We start from the raw sequence: 26,981 nt of genomic DNA, 5'->3' as shown, positions 1-26,981 counted from the left end.
GACAGATTACCTGTATAGCACTCTAACTAGCCTAAGTCACATTGTTGGTGGTGGGGATAACCTTTTTTTAGGGAAATAGGGATCAGTAATGATTTCCAAGAATACCCTTCTTATATATAAAATAGTTTTGTGGAATATCTTGCATTGCCGAAAGCATATATTCCAGTGAAGGTGCATTACCTAGTTGTGTACAGTAAGTACAGTGTACTGCATTTTATAGTAGAGAAGAAATTATATTAAGTGAATCACTAGAGAAAATGTCAAACGTTAATTATAATTGTATTAAGCTTGGTTTACTATCAAAATACCGAAGTTCATAAAAATGAACATTCGATACTTTGAAAATGATGTCATACTTCCTGCGTACTAATTAGGTTAAAATGTCGACTCTGTTGATCTAATTTAACAGCTTCTACATTTATTTTGAAAATTGACCATGATGGCAGTGTAGGTGCAAACATAAGTTAGACAGCTGCACTCTCATTCACGTTTTAGCAGGGGGCTGCGCCCCCCACACCCCCTGCAAATTAAACATTCTAACTCTGAGATTGCACTACAGTGAGGAAAGGCATACATTTCTCAGTCCACACTGTACTGTGACTCTACTCATAACATCTAGTTCATATCAGTGAATGCACATGTCAAATGATTATTTTTTTATCCGCCCCTTCCCTCCTCTTAGAATATTTTGCTAATGGTGATGCTAGCAGGCTCACACAGTCATGCAACCCCCACTACAGTAAAGTCATGATCCCAGCAGGGGTCTTTTTCATGATTAATGTTAGAGAGGATTAAGAGTTTGACTAGTAGATGAGTGAAGCAATGAGTGTACTGCCAAAAATATTTTGGGCTGTTGAGATGGTGAAGCAAAAAGTAACTCATGGGTTTAAGCTTACAATTTGCCTTTCAGTGTATGTCAGTGTATGCACTCATCATCAATGATGGTCATGAGCTTTGCTTAGTAATATGCTGTTATAAATGGAAAGATGAGCTTCCCTGTCAGGTTTGCTAGATTCACTCCTCATGGCAAAGTCAAGAGTTTGGCAATCTAGAAAGATGTCTGATAATAGCCACTGCTGGCCTGTATTGAAATGAATCAGTTGGTTTGTTTTTTGGTAGCTACCATGGATGCTCCCTGGTCAACACATGCTGGATGTTTACCCAGGCATGGTCTTCTGGTTAGACAACATGGGTCAAAACCAAGACTTGCTTGAGGAATTATATCTCCATCTTGCCTGGAGCTTCTTAATGGATTACTGAGTGTGAACTCATCATGTGCAATAATTATTGAAACAAACCTTTTTTTATGTCAATAAATAAGAAATCGGTCCTTTGGTATAGTGTTGGACTGCACCATACAGTGGGTCACATAGCCTTGGAGAAGATGGCAAAACACTACTGAGTGTGAAACATAGTTTTTCTAATTATTGGATGTTTCAAATTTATCCCCAACAATTTATTAGGCGTTCCTTGCCTTGTAACTATTGCTGAAGGAAAAAAAGTTTGTTTTGACTATCTCAGATTTTTATTACTGTTATTCTTACTTTGATAATCAGTTTAGAAAATGGATGGATGGATGGATGGATGGAGAGTTATCTTCAAGAATTTAATGCAAATTTTTGCTAATGAAATAGATAATGTTCTTTAATATGGGTGAACTGACAACACTTAATGTCTGTCTACATTTGTCAGACAATCTGGAAATGCATTCTGCAAGCTTAAATATAAATATTAAAAGCTCATCAGCAAAACAACTAGAACATTTTCTGTTTATTCATATATTCATTTATTTGCATGTTTGTTTCTTTGGTATCTGACTAAGAGATTTGTTGGCAGTTATAATTCATGACCTGGGCTAAAGGTATTAAGCAAGAATGATGTACAAAGCAAGCTATAATACAATATTTCACAGAGGGAAAAGCATACAATGTAACAATTAAGCTGCATAAAATATACATTTAGCTAATACAGGTATACATTCACATTAATCAGATGTCTTCATTCTTAATAAATAAATTTAAGTGATTGGCCTAGATCCCTGAAAGAGAAGATGGACAAACATTTTAAGCTTAACTCTTGAAAACTACTTATTTCATATACAGCGAGGGAATTATTCCAGCAAGCAGGGTATGCTTTAGTTAAGCACTTTTTGCCTATAGCCTGAACAAAACTAGGAATTTTAGGGCATTGTCCTATACTTCCATGAGATGAAACTGGATGACAATTCCCTGTCACTGTTCCATACAAAATACACCACCTGTGCCATTTCTAGTCATATACCAACAGTAATTTCCTATTTGCGGGCTGTTCCCTTTTCTCTGTAGTGGTGTCACTTTGGAGCATATTTAAGTGAGAGGACAAAGGTAATATACCCCCCTCACATGTAGCTTTAACTGGTTTATTTTGTCTAATTGGAGTTGCAGCCATGCTTTACTTGGAAAACTTACTAAAAGCTGTTTGGGAAGAGTGCTCCTACATAATGTGTACTTAAGGGCTAGTAGTAAGCAGTTAGTGCTGTTTCTGTGCAAAGGGATAATATTCTAGGGGCAGGAACCTAACAGTTAGCTTTCTAGTTCACACTAAAGCCACTAGCTTTGTGTGAAGACAAACGTGAAGTTTCCTTCGATAACAGAATAAGATAAATCTGCAAGTTTGATTTTAATGATCTCATTTAGCAGAAGTAGTACTGTAGATAGCCAATTGCCTAATATATTGTGATAGACTTTCCAAGTGTAGGAAAAAAATAGAGGATGGGTGGCTATCTTCATTCCGCTACTAGTAATAAAACATCCAGATGTAGAAGAACTCTTAGCACAGCTTTACAGATTGAGTATATATAATGACAAAAACCTCAGAGGAGCTGGGTAGCTAAATCTAAATGCAGTTTATAAAAGGAGGTACCACCATACTGTACCAAAAGCGTTTCAACAGCTAGACTTAGGGGTACCAAAGGAATGCATTAGCTTTTAATTTTGTCAGGTAGAAAGGTTTTCATGTTATTATCATCCTGGTCTGGGATGAATGCACAATATTCAACGAGTACTGTATTGCATTTTATACTAGACTGGAAGGTATACCAGATGGAACTGCTGCAGAAAATTTAAACTAGAGTTTTTAACTGAAATCAGTTTATGAAGAATGGTAAAGCTGAATCTTTTCCAGGTTTAAAAAATTATTTCTATGTTGTGCTTTTTCCAGGAAAGTTGAGCTTCTTTCCCAGTGATTACATCATTCAGAATGGTTACGCAGTTCAACCTGAAAGATATTAAGGTCAGGGTTTTTACTGGAAGAAGTCATTTTTAAATATTGAATATTTTTTCTCTTGATACTGAATCATAAATCTAACTTTAGCAATGAAAAAACAATGGCTGACTTAGTTGTCAATGAGGTCTGGATGATCACTGAGCTCATCAATTTAGACTTCCTGATTTTGTAGTTTCAAATCACTGTTCTGCATGAAGATCACTGCTACTTCCATTTCTTTTGGTTTGCAGGCAGTGATAACTTTGTATTAGGCTTTTCTTACATCAGAGGGGGCAACCTTTCCATCTGAAAAAATGATTTTTTAAATACCATTTCAGTAAGTGGAAGTTTTGATTGGTTGTTTTCATTTGGTTGAACCTTTGCCAGCTTTTAACTTGAAGCCATGTAGTGGAACATGGCAAAGATGCAAGGAAATTTAAAAAAAAGCCAGAATTGTATTTGCTCTTTCAAATAATTGTACAACTGCAAACATGCTGAGAAGAGTCCAGAAAAGTACTTATCAAAACATGTGGTGGTGGACGAGCTAACAGCGTAGTAAATATCTGCTTTTCTATTTGTTAGTGTACTTATATATTTATTTGTTTGTTTATTCGTTTTATTTTTCTTAACTGGGTTGCTTAACTGACTCAGTCAAATTTTCAGCAAATACTTAAAGAAAAAAATGTTAGTGCTACTTTATTCTGCATTGTATATAAATGTTAGTGCTACTTTATTCTGCATTGTATATAAATGTTGGTAATGAATAAACAATGCAAGTTGCAGCCAAAATTATATGCAGCAGTATCTGTTCAACAAATCATTCACAAACTGTATTCATTCATTCATTCATTCATTGATAATTGTCTATTTAATCCATTATAGAGTTGCAGGGGAGCCAGAGTCATTTGTGGTATTTAGTTTACACAGTCCCAAGCATCTAACCTGGGAAGACCAGTCTACTGCAGAAGGCAAACATAGACACTTTTGCATAGTATAGATACAAACACACATACATACATACATACATAAATGCGCACACACACATACACACACACACACGTATATGGGATATGCAGATTCTGCACTATAAACAGCCCAGAGAAAAAAATAAAAGCAGTTGAAGCATAGTAGCAAAAATAAGTTGCAGTATATGTTTAATGATGACTTATTTGCTGAATGATACATTAACAAAAAGAAAGTATAACATCAAGACATAAAGTAGAATGAATTTTGATCAGTATGGTGAAAAAGTCTGCAAGACATAGATAGGACATAGGAAGGAAAGGGTTAGCAAGACATGAGTGGGGAGAAGGACTGATACAGTTAATGGGACTGGCCAAAGATAAGACATTTCAGGATGTATTATAAATTCAGTGTACAAAGTGTAATGTACAACATGAAAGCAATCGACCTGCCAGACTTGAATTAAGAATTGCTGCACTTGATATATGATTATGACAGGATGGAGCTTGGCAATGGATGACATGATGGTAAGGAAGAAGCTGGACATCCTAGAAATTCAAGAGACAAGATGAAAGGGTAGAACAGCAAAGCCACTTGGGTTGGGATCCACAGGAGAAGGATAGGCTACAAATGGTGTGGGGATTGTGTGACAGATGCCATCAGAATTAGTGACAGACTCATCACAATCAGACTCCAGTGTAATGATAGGGCAATATTTATAATCTCAACCTCTATCGCACAACAGGGCCATGATTGTGAGGAAAAGAGTGCATTCGGACAGCAGTTGCAGGACCTACTATATAAAGCAGACAACATGAATTGGTGTTGATAATAGATGACCTGAATGTATACATCAGGACAGAACAGGAAAAGAAGACTGCCTGGGTCCACATGGGTGGGGCAACAGGAATAAACAAGAAGCCATTCAAGACTTGTCTCTGGTAAATGGCTTGACAGTAGCCAACACATGGTTCAGCAAGAAAGACAGTCAGAAGATTACATACACGAGTGACCAACATGTAACTCGGTAATCTTCCTCCTAGTAAGGAAAAGGCAATGAGGCAGAATCAGCAATTGCAAAGTATTCCCCAGTGAAATGGTTAGACTACAGCATAAAATACTAGTTGCCACAATCACCTGCAAACAGTGGTCAGAGAAGGCTCTTCGGTCAACAGAGACCAGGCTGAAGATATGATCTTGACTAGAGAGGAAGCACAGCAGTTCAAGGAATTACTCAGGGCTCCAGCACTTCAAGAAGAGGAAATAGGTGGAGTTGAGGAAGAATGGCAGCACCTCAAAACATCATGTGTGAGGACTTCAGAACAAATGTGTGGCTGAGCCAGGTAAGGAAATAAGGTAGATAAGGAAAGCTGGAGATGGAATGCAGAAATCTAGGAAATCATGAAAAGAAGCAAGGAGTGCAGGCAAAAGTGGGAGATAGAAAAGACTACGAAGGAATACTAACTGGTTACCAGAGAGGCTAAGACAAGAGTTGCAATAACAAAGAATAAGCATCAGAGGCACCCTACTGTTTCTGGAAAGTGATTCAGTAGATGACACAAACTATATCAAGTTGCAAGGCAAGGACAGAAAGGAAGAGAAGATAGTCAGAGACCCTTCATAAAAGATGCCAACAGCAACCTGCTCACCAGCCCACAGGACATCAAAGGCAGATGGAAGAAGTACTTTCAACAGCTTCTGAATGAAGAAAATCCCCATAGAATCTGTACTGCCCCATACGCAGCCTTCAATGAAAGAAGAGGAGGAGCCCACCGTAGAAGAGGTAAAAAGAGAACTAAGAAAAATGAAATCAGGGAAAATAGCAGGCTTAGATGAGGTCACAGCAGATGTTGTAACAATGCTGGGTGAGACAGAGGAGAAATGCCTCCTGAGAGTATTCATAGCAGTGTGGAGAGAAAGACATATCTCAGATGAGAATAAGCATACTAGTGCCAGTGTTCAAGAAAAAAGGGGACATTCAAAACTGTGGGCAGTACAGAGATATCAAACTCTTGTCACACTGCATGACAGTCCTGTAGTGGCTGATTGATAAACAAATACATAGAACAGTAGAAAGTTAGACTGAAGATCAGCATCCAATGACATTCACAGTAAGACAGATACTTGAGAAGAAAATAGAGATGAGGAGAGAGTCCAGCTGGGCATTCCTAGCCTGGATAAAGCATATCACAAGGTCCCAAGAAAGATGATTTGGGCAGTCATCTGGTGGTTTGAAGTTCTAGGAACATTGGAAGAATTAGTGCAATCTATGTACAAGGACCCTGTGACTCAAGTGCAAAAAGTGTTCAGTCTCACACAGTTCCCAGATGGAGTGGGTATGCAACAGGTCTCAGCTCTGAGCTCAGTGCTGTCCATGGTGATGGACTACATTAGCTAACAGGTTTGAGGGGACAGGCTAACAAAGTTGCTGTATACAGACAATGTGACATTACAGCCAGACTCTAAATAAGAACTTCAGCAAAGGGTAGGGGAATGGAATGCAAGACTGAAGGCACATGGGAAGAAACTGAGTACAGATAAGACAGTTGTAATAGCTGCAAGTTGGGGAAATCAGAAGAAGCTAAGAATTGAAATAGAAGGGAAAGTAGTGGAATAGGTTATCAGCTTCAAATATCTCGTAGGGGTGGTTGAGGAGAAGGGAAGTCTGAATGAGGTGGTCAAAGCTAGACTCAGAGGAGCTGTAGCCAAATAGTACAGAGTGTCAGTGGTAGTGTATGACAGAAAAATGTCAAAGAAGCTGAAAAGTAAGGTGTACAAAGTAATGGTATCATCAGTATACTGTATGGAACAGAAACCTTGGCAGCAAATGCAGAGCAGTTGAAGAAGCTAAAGGTGATATAGAGGAAGTGCCTGAGATGTGTAGCAGGATGCACACTGTGGGAGAGATGAAAAAATGACATAAGAGCATCAGCCAATGTAGCTCCAATTGCCGAAAAGGTCAAAGACAAGAAATTACATTAGTTCTCGCACATGTGCAGAAAAGCAGAAGACAATCAGGTGAAGAATATTTGAGACAGACAGGAAGAAGGCAAAAGGAAACAAGGGTGTCCAGCCAAGGGGTGGATGAATTGTGTGTGAGAAGACCTGCAACAGTCAGGCATACGTGTCAAAGAAGGTAGGAGACTGGCATGAACTGAATGAAGGCAACAGCTGACACAACACCCAGACCACATGCAGAAAATTAGAAAAAGGTGATTGATGGTGAAGATGCATTGATTTGACAGGCAATTTTAGTTGTGTTTTAAAAGAGTGTGCATTCAGAATGATTTCAGTGGTAGTGGCTGTGGTTCCATTGTTTAGTTACATGATTTGAATATAGAGTCACCTGCAATATTTGGTTATAGTGTTTACTCATTACACTTTAAAATTCTGTTGGCGGAGGAATGTGATATTAATTTGTTAAAAGAATTATCAATTTTCTGGCTCTTAGAAAAGTCTGTGTATTGTGGTTAGCCAAGAGAGACCTAGGTGATATGGTAGTTCTAACGAGCGTAACTATCTCAGGGTTATGCAGTAGTGTGTTCTGTTTTTATAGTTTACTGTAAATTTGGCTATTAAGAAAGTAGAAGTTTCTGGATATGTCAATGAGGTATATTTTTACCATGTATGATATACTTAGTTTTTGATGAGGTTTTAACCAAGTGTGACACATGGTGTTTAAATTTCAACTGGCCATCTATGATGACACCCAGTAATTTTGTGCTTTGCTTTTCTATCATGGTGTTGCTGACAGAGATGATAGTGAATATTGTTTTGGTAGAGATGTGTTTTGGAGTAAAAAGCAGTAATTTCATTTTTGGGAGTTTAGTAGTAGTTGTGAATTATTTAGCCATGTTTCAATTGTTAAGGAGGATTGCTCTATGAGATCTTAGAGTTGAGAGACAGATTTCGCAGAGCAGATTAGGGTCAGTCACCAGCATGTTGAACTAGGGAAAGCATTTTCTGTATCAGTGTAGAGATTATTGATGAATCCATTGAAGAGTATGGGACCTAGTATAAATCCTTGTGGGACACCAATAGTTACAGGCAAGATGGTAGAGCAATCATTTCTCCATTTCACTGCTTGTGCTCTGCTTGCAGGGTTGCTATGGACCCATTGCAGTGAAGAGTTGGTGAGCCCTAAGGATGAAAGTTTATGTATCCATAGCAAGGGGACTTTATTTTTAGGTATGGATCAATTTGTGAATAAGAATTATTATTTATCAACACCTTTCTGGAAGCCTCTTCTCTTAAACTCTATTTGAGGAGGATTGTGAAGTATAACACAATCCCAAAATAAAGTGTGTGACTGGTGATTTCACTGGAAATTATGCACACTGAACCAATGAGGTCAGTGCTGCAAATATTATTTCCCCCAGGAATACTGAGCTTGCTTGACATCTACACAGTGTTCATGTGTTCAACAACTATTTTCTGCCAGGATTACTTGAAACTCAGGAAGTGCACTAATACTTTTTGAAAGTAATTTTGTGTGAAAGTTTTTTATTTCTTTGACGAAAATAAGGCTTTATTTAAAAGCAATACATAAACCAGTGCACAAGTGAGTTACAAAATCATCCTATATTATCCTGAATATAACATATAAATAGTAAAATAGCCTTTATCAGCATAATGTAGAGTGTGCATTTAGCTAACAATTTCTCCCTGTCAGACAAATAACAGAACCTACCACAGCATATTCTCTTCCTATACTGCTTTTAAGTAACCCTGGCATGAAGGTGGGAACATTCCATTTCATGCACTTTACCACAGCACAAGAACAAATTTGGAAAACAAAACCCATTCAAAGCCTATCAGTGAAAACTGTTCATCAACCCAGATTATGACAAAGTCTAACAGGAAAAAATGCCTGTATATTAAGGTGATACCTCAAGTAACAGACTGGTTAGGAAGCCTATGAAGCTGAATTATCTGTCTGAGAAGTAATGACTATTTTTTTCTGTTTTCTTTTTCCTCAGAAGTTTAGATGTTGAGATAATGCCAATCATGTATGTCTGTATTTCTATTGTAGTCTGTGCATGTGTATTTGCTTACGTTTGCCTGTTCATAGGTTTATTGATTTGAATTTGGATATATATCCATATATCAAAAAGGCAGAGTGTTGAATGGCAACTGATCAAAGACAACTGGTCAATCAGCTGCCTCTTAAAAAAATGAGAAACATATTTTTTTAGGGAACACCCACCTCCCATATTCCTCAAGTGGGGGGCTCCATCCCCCACTCCCCATTATTAACTAATTCTGTGTAACTACTCTGACATAGCAGTACAGATGGGAAAGGGCAAATTCCCTGATCCCCGCTGTATCATGATCCTGCATAAAAATGAGCCATTTCATTCAATAAGCTGATTTGTATCAGCTGTACCAGTTTTTTTTCCTTTCAACAACTTGAATTTTTGATCATCTAACATATAACTATATATATATATATATATATATATATATATATATATATATATATATATATATAGATCTATATATCTGTATATTTATATATATATATATATATATATATATATATATATATATATATATACACACACATACACACACACACACACACACATACACACACACGCGCACACACACACACACACACACACACACACACACACACACACACACACACACACACACAATCGTTTGTTGTTATGATTACTTCTAAGCAGCACTTTAAGATCTGATGATTTGTTGTTTGCAGTTGTGCTGTTATTAAAGTTGTTGCAAAAATAGTTAAAAAATAAGCACATTTTAGTTCATTAAGATTCCTTTTTTAATACTGGAGTACAATTACATATTAAAATTTGCTAATAATTTAAACTTATTAAATTCTGTTCACAAACTCCAGGACACCTTAGATGGGTAAAATTCAAATAATCTTTTGCTAGACTAAAAAAAAACACTTCACTCAAAACTAGAAATGTTTTTCTTTATTAATATCTTGAACATTTCTGCATCATTCATTTCCCTGCATCAAAGTGATTACTGCAATGTTGTGAATTATCACATGACAAAACTCTCTGATAGGATTTGCCTTCCTGATGTGATTTCATTTTACATTAAAGCCTTTAGCCTTCATAATGTAATTGTATGAGTTACAGAGTGCACTTTGGTTTGAAGATTATTTACGGTTATCTTTCCTCTCCAACTGTTTGCAAAGACTATCACAGAGGCAATACTAGTCTGTCCTTTTAACAACTTTTTTTCCTTTGAGTCGTAATGCTATGTATATTAACAACTAAGTTTTTGCTCCCCGAAACTCTAAATAGCAGTTCCAAGTCAAATTTTAGGTAAGATCTGATGTTCATCACCTGTGACTAACCTTGAGGTTGGGATGTCTAGTATCTTGCTAACAGATCTTTTCCTGGTACTATAAACTAGAATTACACAACTCACAGCCCAAAATCAAAGGCCAGTTATATAATTCTGAAGATACGATGCTGAACACTAAAAGAAAATAATGTGCAATTTATAGAAAATGGGGTGTAGAAAAAGTGCTGAATCAATTGCAGACAAGAAACTAAGAGAATAAGACATAAACAGTATTTATGCTGCATGAAACATTGTTGAGGTTGGACTAAAAGAACCAAAAACAGTCCATAATGAGAAAGATTCAACATGTGGGTGACTTTGTCCTTTGCAGGTAGATTTGAATCCTAAGCTTGAAGTGCTTGGTTTTAATCAGATTCAGATGTGTAGCTTCAGACAATAGCTGAAGTGTAATGCTGATAACAACTACTTAAGTAACTAAACTGATCACATTTTATTGGTCCTATATAATGTAAAAAACAGAAACCTGATCTCACCACGATGTAAATGACAAGTTGAAATGCAGATAATTGTTCCAAAACACAATCAACAGCTGTAGTAAAAGTATAAAATTATTCTTTAACCTACATAGAAGTGTTTAAATATTACTTTCATTGTGAATAGCTAAAAGATTTAACATTCAAATGAATGAATAATGAGTTTATTACATTTCATAAACAGTTCTATATCTAATTGAAGAAATCAACAAGCAAGCAAGCAAACAAACAAGTTCATGTTAGTCAACACAGAAAGAGGAACTTTTCTGAACTATCAATCTAAAGGATATAACATAAAATGACAAATACCAAGTTTCTAGTCTGACATGTAGCTGAAACATTAACATAAATGGGGTAAAGCCTGTGTAGGATGAACAAAAGTCAGTCAGAACAAAATAACTTACTACACTAGTACACACCCACATGAAAACAGTCCTTTTTTTGGGGTAGATTTCTTTTATTTGATGCATAGTCTTTTAAATAAAATTTGTTTTAATTTAAAGCAATATTATATAGAAAGGAGGAGGATAGGAACCCTAGTTAGTTAGTAAAGTGTCAGTCTGCAATTGTTCCAATTGTTTCATCTAATCACATCTCACATCACTTCACTGGTATATTATATTTTATAATGTATGGTATCCTATGTTTATATTACTTTTTTTGTGTGTAAAAGAAAAAAATGTGTAGTGCAGTGTCTAAAGGTGAGGAACAATATTTTTTTTTTTTATATTAACAATAAGCCATAGTAGAGTCATAGCCAAAAAAAAGAATTGTGTTCTAATAGGTCTTTTTTCCAAAATTATATTATTATATTATCTTGACTTGAAAATCTAGTGAACTGGCTCTTAACCATTCCCTGGGATTCATATACAGCATACATACTGCTGAAATGAAGTGATGTATTATACCAATTTGTGGTTTTCTAAAAAATGAAATGGATTTTCCATATTCATCATTTAATGTTAGGGAGATTCAGAAATCCTCATCTACTTGTTTTTGAAGCTCAAATAAGTGTTAGTGTAGTTTAAAATCCCTCTCACAAGCTTTCAGAAAACACTCTAAGCTAAAGGAAGTGGAGGTGAAAAAATACTTTTTGTCTTGGAACATTGAGTCAAGAGATGTAAAGGATCATTTGTTTTGCTGTGGTATTTTTTTTTTTAAAACATTTTCAAGGCTATACTTCTACAGAAAATCATCAGCTCAACACAACACTTCCAGCCAAGTTACTGCTGGTATAAAATTTAAAATTTAAGCCTTGTTAATCAGATCAACATAAACACAAGTCATAATCAGTAAATTGAAGATTGAGCAGCAACATTGTCAATTCAGGACAAAGCAGGGCGCAGATGGCCAAGCAAAGTGAAGATGAATATAACATCATCAGTAGTGTGCATTGGGGGAAGCTTGGGGGGCCGGTTGAGTTTGTGTGTTTATTATGCCTGGGCCAAACAAAAAAAAATTGAATGGAAGTCATTCTGTTTAATCCTTTTCAAATTTTTCTGTAATTTTTTCAATCACTAAGTTCAAAAAGAATTGAAAAAAGAATTTATAGTTGAGAAAATAGTTTGTCATAGTCTGATTTAACTTCATCAGTCATATTCTTATACATTTATTCTATTTCAGTCTCTTAGTCTCAAAAGTAAAAATATAAAAAAAAAATGTAAATAAACCTTTTAAAGTGACATATACCTTTAAGTCCTTCCAATTCAAAAGCATCTTTATTGGTCCTATACTCGGAATAAGTGGTATACTAAATTTTCTGTTTCTTATAGCAGTACATGCCTAAGATATACCAACCGTTCCTTGCCTACATGACGGAAAAGTGAGACAAGTATAAAAAATGAGTAAAATGATACTACGCAAAAGCTGAAAAGTAATGAAATGATTGTGTTTAAATGTATATATTATTTGTAAGTGACATACCTGGTGCTAGACTGAAAGAAACGAACATGTTCTGTTGAGAAAAAAATGCAGTTTGATTGGAGTCGTCATTTACATTCTGCTTTTTTGTATAATTGTTCAAATGTTCATTATGCCTGCATTGCTATAAAATTCTGTATCTGCTCAATCCTCCATTTCCGTTTTATTTTTTATTTTTTTTTAGTTGTAGCACAGTTCTGAATAAAAAGTGGAACTCTCATTTTCATGTGGAATGTCTCATTGTTAAATATAAGCTGTCAATATCTGCTTTTATTTTTTACAGCTCCAAGTCTGCACAGATGTTGACCAAGAAGTATTAAATGAGTGTCTGACTGTCCAGCAATACCAGGCAGCATCTTTGTCACAACACATACTGAATGGAAAATATGGAAGATCGTTAAGCCATGATATACTTGCAGGTAAGAGATGTTCAAATTTGACAAGTAAAAATGTGCATCTTTTAGAGGAGCATTGTTTACATATAAAAATGAGGACCAAAGATAACCATGCTGATATTAACATGTATCTCAGAAATTATTTCATAATAAACACCTAAACAGGTGAACAATTTTATGAATATTGAATTATTGTCATAAAAACTGACAGTGTTGCTTGGATGGTGATTTTTACCTTCAGTGTTATATTTTTTGGGACATATTTCTCTAAACCACAGTATCAGACTAGAGGAAATGCAAATATGCAAATTTATTTGTGGAACTATGGAAAAGGTAATATACGGAAGGATAGACTTAGGTCAGAATGCCAGATTTTAGACAGTATGCCGTGGTGGTTATTGCCATAATTTGATTGACAACTTCAAGTGTGTAGGGGGGTAAAGTGCCAACTATAAAAATAGCAGGTTATTGTCAGTTAGTATAGGTTAATGTGGTCTTGGATTACATTGGATAATTATAAAATGTGGAGAAATGTATATATGGTAAGTGAGGAGACTAAAAAAATTTTGAATGCATGTTAAAACATTAAGCTGATGAATTATTATTTTATATGGATCAGATGCTGTTGCAAGATTCCATGGAAGGTTTTAGAGATCTTATGGAATTGAAGCAGAAATGGACTTTGTAATTTGAGACCTGCATGATATACAAGGAAATGGCAAGGATAGTCAGAGAGGGGCTGGTGCTTTAGTGAGAATTGGTTACAAAAATAGGGTAGAATGCAGCTATAGAGCTTTGACAGACATAAATGTGAGAAAGAGTTTGAGAGAGTAAGAGACAGATGGGTAGCAGAAGAAAATATGTGGGTACGGGTTAATAGCTGTGAAAAGGCATGGATAATTTTGCAAGGTTTAAACCCTCTAAGAATGATTTATGAGATGTAAAAGAAGATTCTGCATAGATGGTACAGAACCACATTAATGTTTTATTTAAAAAAAAAAAAAAAAAAAGGATGGTCAGGAGCTACTAGGGCCTGCCATTTAGAAGTCCTGGTGTGGATTATAAGCACAAGTGGTGAAAATGTGATAGGGTTGCAGGAGTGTAGATGAATATGTAGTAATTTTGGGAAAGTGTATGTAGAATGTCACTTTCAATTGATTGGTTACCATAAATACTTGGAGTACATGTTTTTTATGCAGGAAAGGTGAAAAAGAAATTAAGTACATATTTGCAATGTTAAAGTTAAAATAAAAAACAGATGACATTATCCAATTCAGTGATGCTCAATTAACTTTAAGTGATAATTACTTAACTTTAATAATTTTATTTTCCTTTACACATTACCACTGTGCTATACTCTTCTAGTTTTGAAATTCTCTCTCTCTCTCTCTCTCTCTGTATATATGGTTAGTAGCAGATTGGTCAGTTTATATTAGGATCAGTCTGCTTGTGGTCGACCTACTCTGGTACTCTACATTTGGTCGACAGTTGTGGGATAAATGATGATCTCCAGGGAAGGAGCATATTCGTGCAATCTTGAAGTTAGTATATATAGCTCCCCCTGCAAAAAACAGTTTTTTTATCTTCCGTGCTCTGAGGATTAGCTTCTTAGCATGGTCATATGCTTTTATTGAAGTAAATATGTCCACGTTAAGCACATTGACATTTTTGTAGATTAACTATTAATAATATATATATATATATATATATATATATATATATAGATATATAGATATATATATATATATATATATATATATATATATATATATATATATATATATATATATATATATACCCACATACCCATTTTAAAATACAATATGTAATTCCAGGAAGCTGTGGGATCTAATATTAGTTTTCTGAAATGTGACTTCCCCTAAGTCTCAAAAATAGCATGTTTTCTGGCTATGGCTATAGCCAACATACTATACAATAATGGCATATTCAGGCCAACCAATAAAAGTATATCCCCATTAATGTCATCAGAAATATTTCAGGCTTTTACCTATTTCCTCTTCATTATAAAGGTCTTTTACGACAACGTTGTGCATTGTGATGGGATTTCTGACTAAATGGTGAGCCACAGCACTTCCTTTCCTCCTTGAATACCCTTTTATTCTGTTTCTCTTATTCCATTCCTTGCTTATAGCTCTGTCCGGCTATCCCAACCCTCCGTTTTGTGTGTTCAGACCATACACCCATTATGTTCACATTACAATTATTTTTTTCTGTATCTGTTTTTTTTTTTTTTTATTGTTTAGGTATTCATGTTCCTTCCTCCTTCAAACCAATTATCTCAGGGAAATTGTTCCATGCACTAAAGGCACTGATATATATCACGTTTAATTTTTTAAAGAAGAAAACCAATCTTTACATGTTTTTATTTGCTGTTTTACCTTTTCCTTCATTAGTCTTGAGTTTTTGCCTAATGTTTTCTCTGTTTTAGTGTTTATCTAACTAACAAACTTGAATTGCTTGAACTGGGGATGTACTGGAGAACCAGTGCTAGGACTTTCTTACTGCTTTTCATCTTAGACTGTGTATATAACTGTTGGTTATTAAAAGATGGTCTTTCCTAATCTGAACAGATATAGTCAAGTCATTATAGTTTTCTATCTTTTCAGCTGGCATCACAGTCCATAATGATATTACATTCTTATGCCAAATATCAGGTTTTGTCAAGGACTGCCTGAGTTACATTACACAGTGACATAGACTTACCAGTGACACAGAATTGTAATGTCTCCAAGGTCATCTTGCATGTCTTTTGCCAAAGGCCACAACCAAACTGCATGAACTGTCCCTGAGTGTTCCAATCCCTTTATAAGAGGGGATATGTAAGTAATCATGGCATATGGCTTCCTAAAGTATTCCATAAAACGAGAGGATTTGATTCTCACTCTTTGACTTTAACTCTTAGTCTCACCTTTCCTTCTTTAGCTATATAAACCAAACAAAGGTATCTTTAGGAAGAGATGCTTATTTATTTTTTATTTGTCTTTGTTGACTGGGAAAGGTCCAACTGGGTAAAACCCATTTTCAGAGGAGGCCCAGAGAGAAAAGCTCCACATTTAAGTTACACATGATGTACACAAAACACAGACTGGTAATGCCACAGGTAAAAACAAGCTCTTCAATAGAAACACAGCCTATAGTGCTAGGAACGACATGTAGGAAATATGGTAAAATGTTACTTTATTCGTCAGTTAAGTGCTTTCATTCCCATTTCTTAGGGAACTTCCTCAGAACCAACAAACATTGAAACAACACATCATTAAATATCATTACAATTAACAATCACATGTTCTGTTCCAACAAATTAAAATGCAAACACAATTAAGTTAAGAAAAAAAAACAATTAAATTAATAACTAATCAAGCATTAAAATATTTCAGCCTTAGAATAGGACTAATTGACACAGAGTCATTGAACCTGGGATGAGAAGTAGTATTAAATTTCAGTTGCCACTCCAGTTCTTTTTTATTTAAATGTTTCTTTACTATATAGTCTCTTACATCCACTGTTACCTGTTCCAAAACTACAAAACTAAACATATGTCCATCATATAACTTTATATGTCTAAACAGGGCATTTGTTTTTCTGCATTTTTGATATCTAACACGTTCATATATTCTGCTTTTTAGCTTTCTGCTGCCCTTTCCTATATAGAACGCTGGATATAACTCACGGGTGGCTGAATGCGCCACTTGTTTTGATTCACAGGAAAAATGCCCTTTTATATTCTAGACTCTAAATCTAACTTTAAAAGTTCTGTCTTCTTAATGAATGGGCAAAGTGGAAGTGACGTACAGGGAGAATCCAAGAGCAGTTTTAAAAAAATCTATTATTAGTACTTATACAGCAGACAATAAAATGACAGGTGAATGCCTAATATGAAACTGGGATATTTTTTAAAACGGACAGTTCCTTATACAATAAAATAGGAGATCTACCACGACTGGTTTATAGGTGAGATAGTCCCTTTAAGAATTGGTTAGAACAGGATAAATTGTATAATGATGAATCGAAGAATACCAACAACAAAAAATCAGGGATGTTTAAATGTGTCTCTTGTTTCTAAAGGAGAAATTATGGAAATGAGAAGGAAGATAAATGGACAGTGGAGGGCTTGTAGTTAGTGGTGGGGTGTGAGAGGAGGAGGAAGAGTAAGAGTTTAGGAAATAGTACAGTATGAGGAGGAATGATAAGGTACAAAAGACTGGGAAGCAAAATGGCTGTAACAGTTGGAGAAAAGTAATCTGAGTAAGGCTACCCATGTGAGCAGGAAGAACAGAACCACCTCTGGAATAGGTGCTGCTTAAGCAAAGTTTTGAAACTACTTAAGTTTTCTATCTGGTTTCATTGTTTGGGGATTTCATCATAGAGTTTTGACACATAATGGGAGTAGAGAGAGTCTCCAACAGTGTTAAATGCCTTACTGATATATAGTAAGAGTTTATTGCTAGATCAAAGGTCTTTAGTGGGTGAATTGTACAGTAGTGTAATTTGTAATGCTGGGCATTTGTCTGGAAAGAACAATAGGTTGTGGGCAATGATTAGTTGTGAGTATGTCAACTGGATTGGGAGTTCAAGCCAGGTTAATTGTTTTAATGCAAGGCAGTGATATGTTTTATAAGGTTGGTTTGTTGCAAATTTTGCTATTTTGTAGTAACAGGATGTTACTTTAGTTTTATGCATAGTGTTGATATTTGTAAGAATAAGGGAAGCATATAATAGAAAAGGAAGGAGGTATGTTGTTGCTAAGGAAATCTTTGCTTGATCTGTCAGGTAGTCTTTGGCCCTATAGAGGGAGATGAGTTTTTCGTGACTCTTCTTGATGGAATGAAGTATGCGGTGATCAGATTTAAGGTGGTCATCTATTATAACTCTGAGAAGTCATAGTTGTTTGCCATGTGGGTTATGTGCTGCCATACTGAGAGTTTTTTTTACTGTGGGAGACACCAAACTGAAGCTAATCTCAGGCAGTATTATAAATTGTGAAAAAAGCATTTGATGGCTATTTCTAATTCTACGCAGTCCTCAGATTTCCTGGCCCCAAACTAATGCACCTATCGGGCGGTGGGATGCCAGGGCACCTTTATGGGCTAGGCTTGTAAAGGCTCCAGGCCATTAGCCTAGTACACACAAATGTACCTATGAAGCTATGTTGTTTATTGTTTGCAACTTCTAAGGTAGCATAATAGGCTGAATAGGTCCACTGCATTGAATGTTGGTCAGGTCCAAATAAATAGGTACAACTTGAACTAACATCCCAAAACTGAGTCCACAGACTGAAGAGCATCCTTGCATCTTCTAATGTACTTTCTGTAAGAAGGCTACTTCACATTAACTGCAATGCACACACCCATCATGTCTAATGTTTCACCTAATATTGGTTGAATATCTGCTGATTTATCCCTTAAATTACATTTGCTTTTGCTTTCTAGTTTTGCATTGCATAGATTCTTCCTATATCAATGCTCTTAAATCTCTTAACACTTCTGTTCTGGGCCAGGACATGACTACATTGCTCAACAGTTCCCATTTTGCACAGATCCATACATAAAACGATAAAGGAGAAGGCATTTTATTTATGTAGAATGGTGACACTGCTACATCCATGTGACTTCTCACCTCCTGAGGTGAAGTAGGACACTCATTTTGTGTCAGGGCTGTATCCAGAGCATGGTGGCCTAGGCAGCTGCTTGAGGCGTTATGCTACTGGTGTGTGTGTGTGTGTGTGTGTGTGTGTGTGTGTGTGTGTGTGTGTGTGTGTGTGTGTGTGTGTGTGTGTGTGTGTGTGTGTGTGCATAAATACTGAAATCCTACATCTCAAAATAGTTATGGTGTAAAGGAAGGAATTGATTGCAGTAAACAGGAGCATCATCATATGAACCATATTTTTTGGGTACTATCCTTGGTTTCCTTGTTTTGTTGACTTTTGACAGTGTATTTATTATTTGGCTTGGACTAAGCTGGGCAACATGAAGTCTATGAGTTTAATGTTAACATATTACCTTTGAAAACATTTTAATTTAATCTTGCAATTGGTGAAGAGGATTAAGACTCTTAGCTGTTAATGAGCAACTTCCTGTGATATAGGGTTTGATTCCCTCAGCCTTCATTGTCTTACTGTGTGATCTTGAGCAAGTCACTTAACCAGGAAGTGCTTTGGAGATATTGTGAATCTTTGCCTAGGCTCATTAATAGTCTCCTGGATTGCATGCTTCATAACTACATACAAACAGTTTGTTTTTGCAGGCACACAGATGTGAAATGCACTGTGTTGGGTTACAATGGTTTGTCTTGTACTTACTGCAAAAATGAATAAGTCTGTGGTTTATTAATAAGCTTTCTGTGGTGCAATATTTGATTCTCCCAGCTTTTGTCTGTCTAGTGTGTGAGTCTGACCAATTCATTTCAACAGACAGTGCTCCTGGGCTGCCCCTGAAAAAAGACACTTGTGAACATTGAGGTGTCCCAAGCTGTTAGCAAATGCACTGCACATTTCTCTATTGAATTTCTTCAACCTTCAGATAACCACCAGTTAGTGCTTCTCTATATGCCATTTACTATGAATCCCAGTATGTCTCTTGCATTTAATGGGTTACCAGATGTATGTTCAATAAATGTAAGCTTCAAAGAAAAAAAAGTTTGCTGTTGATCATTCTAAGTCTGTTTTCAATGTGAATGGTGTGTTGTGTTCATCAAATGGCTTTAAGTGTTTTTGGTGCAAAATTTTGTTACAAAGTTTTCCAAATCTCTAAAATCACTGCAAAAGCAAAGGACAACATAACAGGCATACTTCTTCTTCTGACTTTTCCCGGTTAGGGGTCACCACAGCGGAACATCTGTCCACTCATGATTGGCAGTGGAGTTTTACAGTGTCGAGTTGCCAGCCCAACCTTCCACAGCAGGCACATGCATGCACACACTCACACCTAGGGCCAATTTAGAGTGTCCAACCCACCTACTGCATGTCTTTGTGATGTGGGAGTAAACTGGAGCACCCAGAGGAACCCCACATGACCACAGGGAGGACATGCAGACTCTGCACAGAAGGCACCCCAGCTGAGAATCGAACCAAGAACCTCTTGCTGTGAGGCAGCAATGCTAACCACTGCACCACCGTGGCCACCCCAACATAACAGGCATACTGACAGGTTTAAACATTGTTTTACGGTAATGTGGGAGAGACATACAAGTAATGAGATATTAGTATGGCTGTGGACTCCATTTGTCCATGGTCTGTCTCTGCCTCGTGTGAAGTCATGGACTAAAAGTACTTCAAGTAAATATTGGATGTATGCTTTGCTCAAGGAGAGTACTGTGTAAAGAGAATAATAAGGACACGAATATGGGGGGCAATAAGGGGTGTAGTAAGGAAAGCAGGAAGGGGAGTAGTGAGGAAATTAGTAAGGAGAGTAGTAAGAAGAGATGTAAGGAGAGTAGTAAGAAGAAAAGAGTAGTAAGGGGAGACGTAAGAACGGGAGGAAGTAGTAATGAGGGCACTAATGTCATAAAGCATTCTTCCTCTTGTTGAAACATAAAGACAAGTCATATACAGAAAAACAAAGCTATGTGCAGATCAGAGCAATTTCACAGTGATGATTCAAATTATTCCATCTGGTATCTCATTAAAAATGCAAAAGCAATACCTCCTTTTTAAAAGTTTGCACACTAGACACAGAACTGAAGAAGAAAAAGCAACAGTTCTGATATAAAATGAGTTGCTCTGGGAACTATACTATGTTTCTACAATGCCTTTTAAACAGTCTCTACATGTAGTTTATATATGTCTGTATGTTATTTAATGTCTTTTTGTGTCTGTCTTTCTGTATAATCTATCTGACCTTCAAACACACAGACACACATGCAAACATACGCACACACACACACACACACACACACACACACACACACACACACACACACACACATACACACACACACACACACAAACACGCAGGCACACACACACACGCACACGCAAATACACAGGCACACACACACACACACACACACACATACACAGGAACACAGGCACACACACACACACACACACACACACACACACACACACAAACACACACACACACACACACACACACACACACACACACACACACACACACACACACACACACACACACACACACACACATTAGGGTATCACAGTAAATTCCAAACACAGCACAGAAGGTTGCTAAATATGGTAGCTTTTTTAGCCATTTTATTTTTGTTCTTCTCCTAGTAAAGGTGAGACAGTATGACTTATATGTTCTAATGATCACCTTATAATCCAATATATCTTCATTATCAAATATGTTCTTTTAACTTTTGCAACAAGTGTTGGACAAAGTAATTGGCATTTTTTTTGCTTTAGGTTACAATAACACTTTGAGTTTTGATGTGTAAACATAATAGCATACTTAAATTGAAATACAGACTCATACTTCATACACACACACACACACACACACACACACACACACACACACACACACACACACATACATACAGCTAAGAACTTATTTGCCTGTTTTACTAAGAAGGTAGTATGATATTCTAAGCCTGAATCTTAAGACTTTTTATGCCAGTACCTTAAATGCCAGTGAAAACAGAACCATGTTGTGCATGGCTAGCTAAACATTATCCTCTTTGTTTAGGAATTTCACATTCATTTCCAGTTTGTCTTATTTTTTTGTGTTAAATAGATCCACATGCTTATAATTGCCCTTAAAGGGCACCTCCAATCTAATTATTCCACAAAGCATGATCAATTGCCTAAATAAGAGAGAAACTTTGAGTCGTACTTAAATGTGTTCCGTCAGCTGAAAGGTAATATGCAGCTCCTATACATTGTACAGTCAATACAGATCTTTTTTGAGGCAAATTCATTACCACCACTTACTCTGCAAAGGGCATTGCACATTGTATCCATTTCATGCCATTTTTATTTTATTTACAAATGCTGAGGCAGAGTTTCAAAGCAGCCACAATATTAATGTGTAGAGTATTTTGCCTCTGGGATTTCTTGGGCTTCTATAAACTTTGTTTGTTTAATTGTATCCCCCTAAGTAAAAGAATGATTTAGGTATGTCCAGGATGAAAGCCAATATAGCACAAATGTCACAATGTTTGTGCAGATCTAATCCGAAGTGCTCAACTTTAAGGCATATATCTGTGCCTCGGCCAACTGAAGAAGATTATGCATGAGAGACAACAGCACATGATGAAAGATTACTGTACCTCATGGCTTCTCTGACTAGTGTGGGTTGCACATGTTGTCTGTGTGTTTCTAACCAATGTTTTGTTTGTGGACTGCTTATATTTTTGCACTCTTGCTTTCCTGTTTACTGCTGTGTTGTTACTATTATTACAGCAGTTATCACAAAGCTGCAGTTTGTTATGGTAACAGATTTGCAGGTTAGGCAGATTAGTAAATGTTTATAAACAATGTAGTAAGACTATACAGCATCTACCTAGAAGAATACCATGGAAATTATGTATGTTTTAAATAATTTGCCCCTATACCACTTTACATATGTGTGCTAATGTCAGATCAGGCACTTCACAATAGTCAAATAAACGAGAAGAGCACAGACTGGCCGAAGAATAAATCGCTTTACTTCGAATAAATAAATAAAATAGCACAAGCAAAAGCTGGTATCCAAAAAGTAAGGTAAGCGCTTTCGTTTGGCAGTTGCCAAACTTTTTCAAACAACCAAAAACATCACTTCCTGTTGCTTAAATACTCCAATTTAGTGATGTAATAATTGCTGGAACTGCGGAACCTTAAAGATACAGTATTTCTTAAATAATGTAACAATAACAAGTAACCATAACATTTATAAATAAACTGTTACAATCAATCAGCACGTGAAACATAATCGTTTATATTGTTACATTATTTAGGAAATACTGTATCTTTAAGGTTCCGCAGTTCCAGCAATTATTACATCACTAAATTGGAGTATTTAAGCAACAGGAAGTGATGTTTTTGGTTGTTTGAAAAAGTTTGGCAACTGCCAAACGAAAGCGCTTAACTTACTTTTTGGATACCAGCTTTTGCTTGTGCTATTTTATTTATTTATTCGAAGTAAAGCGATTTATTCTTCAGCCAGTCTGTGCTCTTCTCGTTTATTTGGTTTTTGGTTTCGTTCGTGCTCTCACTTCACAATAGTGATGTACAGGTATCAAAACCACCATGTTGTATACTCTACCATAATAGAAGCCATTGCATGTTATGCTGGTAAAAGTAACTCTAACATATCAGTAATGATACATGTGCAGAAGTGTGCTGTACAGGCAGTGGGCATAATTACTGTCTACAGATGGCATGTGGTGTTCTGTCATTTCATATGCCTGAAGTGTCATGTGTTTAGGCATTGATGACTCTCTTCTGCAGCTTAGACATACTATTTGTGGATGGCAGTCATGCCACTACATGTACAGCACACTTGTATTACATACAAGACAAACAATGTCACATGTTCCATTTGCATAACATACACACAAGCAATATACACCTGTATCATGTATTGCCTATGGAAACTTAAGGTGATGCTACAGCAAAGTAATTTTACAGTAACACATTATACAAGAATGGACACATGTCACACCTACTTGTGTCATATGTGAATGCAGTGATGTGCCTGTTGGAATGGGACTGGTTGTGTACAGAATACCAAATGCACAATACTAATTATGGACCATATGTACAGAGCACAAGGACTGCATTTAATGGGATGTCTGCATCTGTATCCACACATCCAGGTTTCAATGTGTACAGTAACATCACATGGAAAAAGTACTGATCTGAAGTAGATAAATACTGGCATATATGCCACAGTCTGTGGTTACTGTATGTGAAATGGGTGTTCCACTACATGCAAGGCACATTTGTGGGTAAAGGATACACAACTCACAGTAATTTACAACAATAGCAAATATGCATAAATGCAGGTCCATGTACATAAATTAAAATCAATGTTGTTATATAGTTATATGCACAGTCATGCAAACCCATGGAAACAGATTTCATGGTTGCATGTATGTGATACAACAACCCTGCACATGTGTAGGAAGAGAAATTTCAAAATGCATGTTGGAAAGAAAATGTAGCATTATAATGGTGACTAATACACCTCTACACCACACGCAGCATGACATGCTCTTAGGCGACTGTGCTATGAATGTGTGAGACATGTGAATCTGTTATGAAACAATATGCACTGTATTGTACACAAATATGATGATTATGTGTGCAGTTCTGAAGGAACATCACAGTACCACAAACCAAATGCAGTCTATGGGATATAAAGATGCTGTCATGTGAAGAAAACATAAATCTGTGGCATAGTGCAGCATGTTTCAGTGCCATGAATTCTGTACATAGCAATCTATAGGGAAACACATCACACTGGTGCATGCATACAGGAGTGCAGAATAAGTGTACATACATTGTGTAAGTGTCACATATTAGTACAACTGACACAGCAGTACCATCTGTCCCTGATGTGCATGAAATGTGATAGTGATGGTGATAAGGTCTGGAGAAAGTGGATGTGGCATGACGTTGCCTGAATGCTCAGTGCTGTGGGTGGTTTTAATAGGACTTAAAGAGAATGTCATCAATGGTGCAGCAGCATGGTCATCTGCATGGCAAACTGTGTAAGCCAGTATAGACACCACTGTGCTGCCACCAGTGGGCCTGCCATTGTTCCACCCACTAAAAGTCAATTGTTTTGGGCATCATATCACTACTTGTGCCATAGTTGATGCATTCTAGATTATAGAATTGTTTCTGGCCTGCCTATACCCCATGGTATGCCATTTATTAAGCTGCTATTGCATTGCACTTAGGAAATGTCAGACACATTAACAGCAGAGAGCAAACCACACCAATAGTACTTGTGTGGTGTATGCTGAGGATGTCATCTGTCATATCATTATAACTTTACCATTCCTGTGCTGCCTGAAAGTTAACAGATCCCATTTACAAGACCATCACTTGCTGTACAACCACAGACAAGACAACCAGGTATATGTTGCCTTAATTTGCTGTACACTGTAGGGGTATATGTGGAACATATTCAGCTAAGTAACATACAAATGTGGTCATATGTGTCACACATTAGCAGCAGTCTTACATTATGTCTTCCACACTGCACCTCACTATTAGGACTCATGTTGAATTCCATAAGGATGAGATGCCAGGTAAGTGTGACTCTCTCAGTCATATTATTATACCTGTATCATTCCTGTGATACCTTCCAACTCACATGATATTCTATGTTACAGGACCATCACATGCTGCACAGCCTCTGTCATGACAGCCAGATATGTAAGAGATTACATTGCTAGGAAACAGAAATGCTGTATCCTGCTTAAGGTATTTTGACATAAATCTTCTCACATGCACTTGTTTAATGTGTGGTTGTCTTTTTATTTCTGCGATTACAACTCATCCAATTCACACATCCTCCCTGAACTTGTTCACGGATCTTTATAGAAGCTGTGATGTGGTACAAAAAAACAGCATAGGCAATGACAAACAGGATATTGCACTTATGTTTACTTTGTCCTACTCCTATGGCAATAGTCATGTGCCACAAGGTATTTCCTCCAAAAGGGAGGATAGTGAACCCAGCCAGTCTGCTGGTAGAGAAGCATCAGCTACTGGTCAGCAGAAGACACAAGGCAACTGTCCTCAGATGCTCATGACAGAGATGGTGAGAAAAGTAGTGTCCATAAGACAGAAGGTGCTCAGGTGGTGCCAGTGTGTGGATGCATGTCTGAAAGTGTACACCTGCTGTTACAAACACATGACCATTACAGCAGCATCATGGCATAGAATTATATGGACTTGCTCATGCACCTGATCATTTGGCACACCACATCCATATGTTGTGTAGTCAGGAGCACAGGCATGGTGAGGTCATGTCAGCACTGACGGAACTTTGAGATACTGTGGCATCACTTATAAGATGTGTAAAGCATCTGGTCTTAACTGTTATTGAACTGTGTTCTACAACTACTTGGTGATAAATGCTCTACTCCATATGATCAGAATGCCACAATGTGGCAGAGGGACCCCTCCTCTTGTGGTCACTACCCATGGCACTCGTACATCTTTAGTGGTGCCTGTACTGAAACATGCATGTACAGCTATTGTGGGTTGCCACAGTTAAATTCCACCTGACTCATCATGTCACACATCACATGCCACTGCACAGACCCCTATTGTTTCCTGTCCTGCACAGTGTATCATCACAAGATCTGTGGTACAACATCACAAGGCTGAAGTTTCCTGCCATGACAGAGCCAGGCAAAATGGCACCATAAGCTGTCACCTTGGGTGACCTCATCTGCATTAGAGTTGTTGTAGCCACTAACAATGTGTGCTTGTGCTGCACCCTGCAGCATCTCAAGAAGATGTCTTGATTGCTACATGGATGTAGTCTATTGTACCAAAGACATGGGGGAGGGATTGGCTATGGCACAGAACCATTCCATGGCAACCTGCTGCTTCAGCAGTGTTGATGGGAAGGAGATGAACTCATCTGCATTGCTGCACAATGATTTTTTCCCATTTGGGTAAAACGTTTGGACACATGCATACCAA

The 26,981-nt window shown here is 36.8% G+C and overlaps 1 protein-coding gene across 2 annotated transcripts in view; it reads left to right on the top strand.

Annotated features, from left to right (window-relative positions):
• The window catches only part of GLIS1 (GLIS family zinc finger 1), a 1,802,806-nt gene that overhangs the window by 1,512,490 nt on the left and 263,335 nt on the right, over positions 1-26,981 (top strand). For both annotated transcript variants that reach the window (XM_044085458.1, XM_044085459.1), the window contains one exon: positions 13,237-13,372. In XM_044085458.1, coding sequence (XP_043941393.1) covers positions 13,237-13,372 — 136 coding nt within the window. The remainder of the gene's footprint in view (positions 1-13,236; positions 13,373-26,981) is intronic.

Source organism: Protopterus annectens, chromosome 10.part0 (genome assembly GCF_019279795.1).
Source record: "Protopterus annectens isolate FY-2018-M chromosome 10.part0, PAN1.0, whole genome shotgun sequence".
In the NCBI taxonomy this organism is placed as follows: domain Eukaryota; kingdom Metazoa; phylum Chordata; order Ceratodontiformes; family Protopteridae; genus Protopterus; species Protopterus annectens.
The sequence above is the reverse complement of the archived record's forward strand: the minus strand, read 5'-3'. Positions and strand labels throughout refer to the sequence as shown.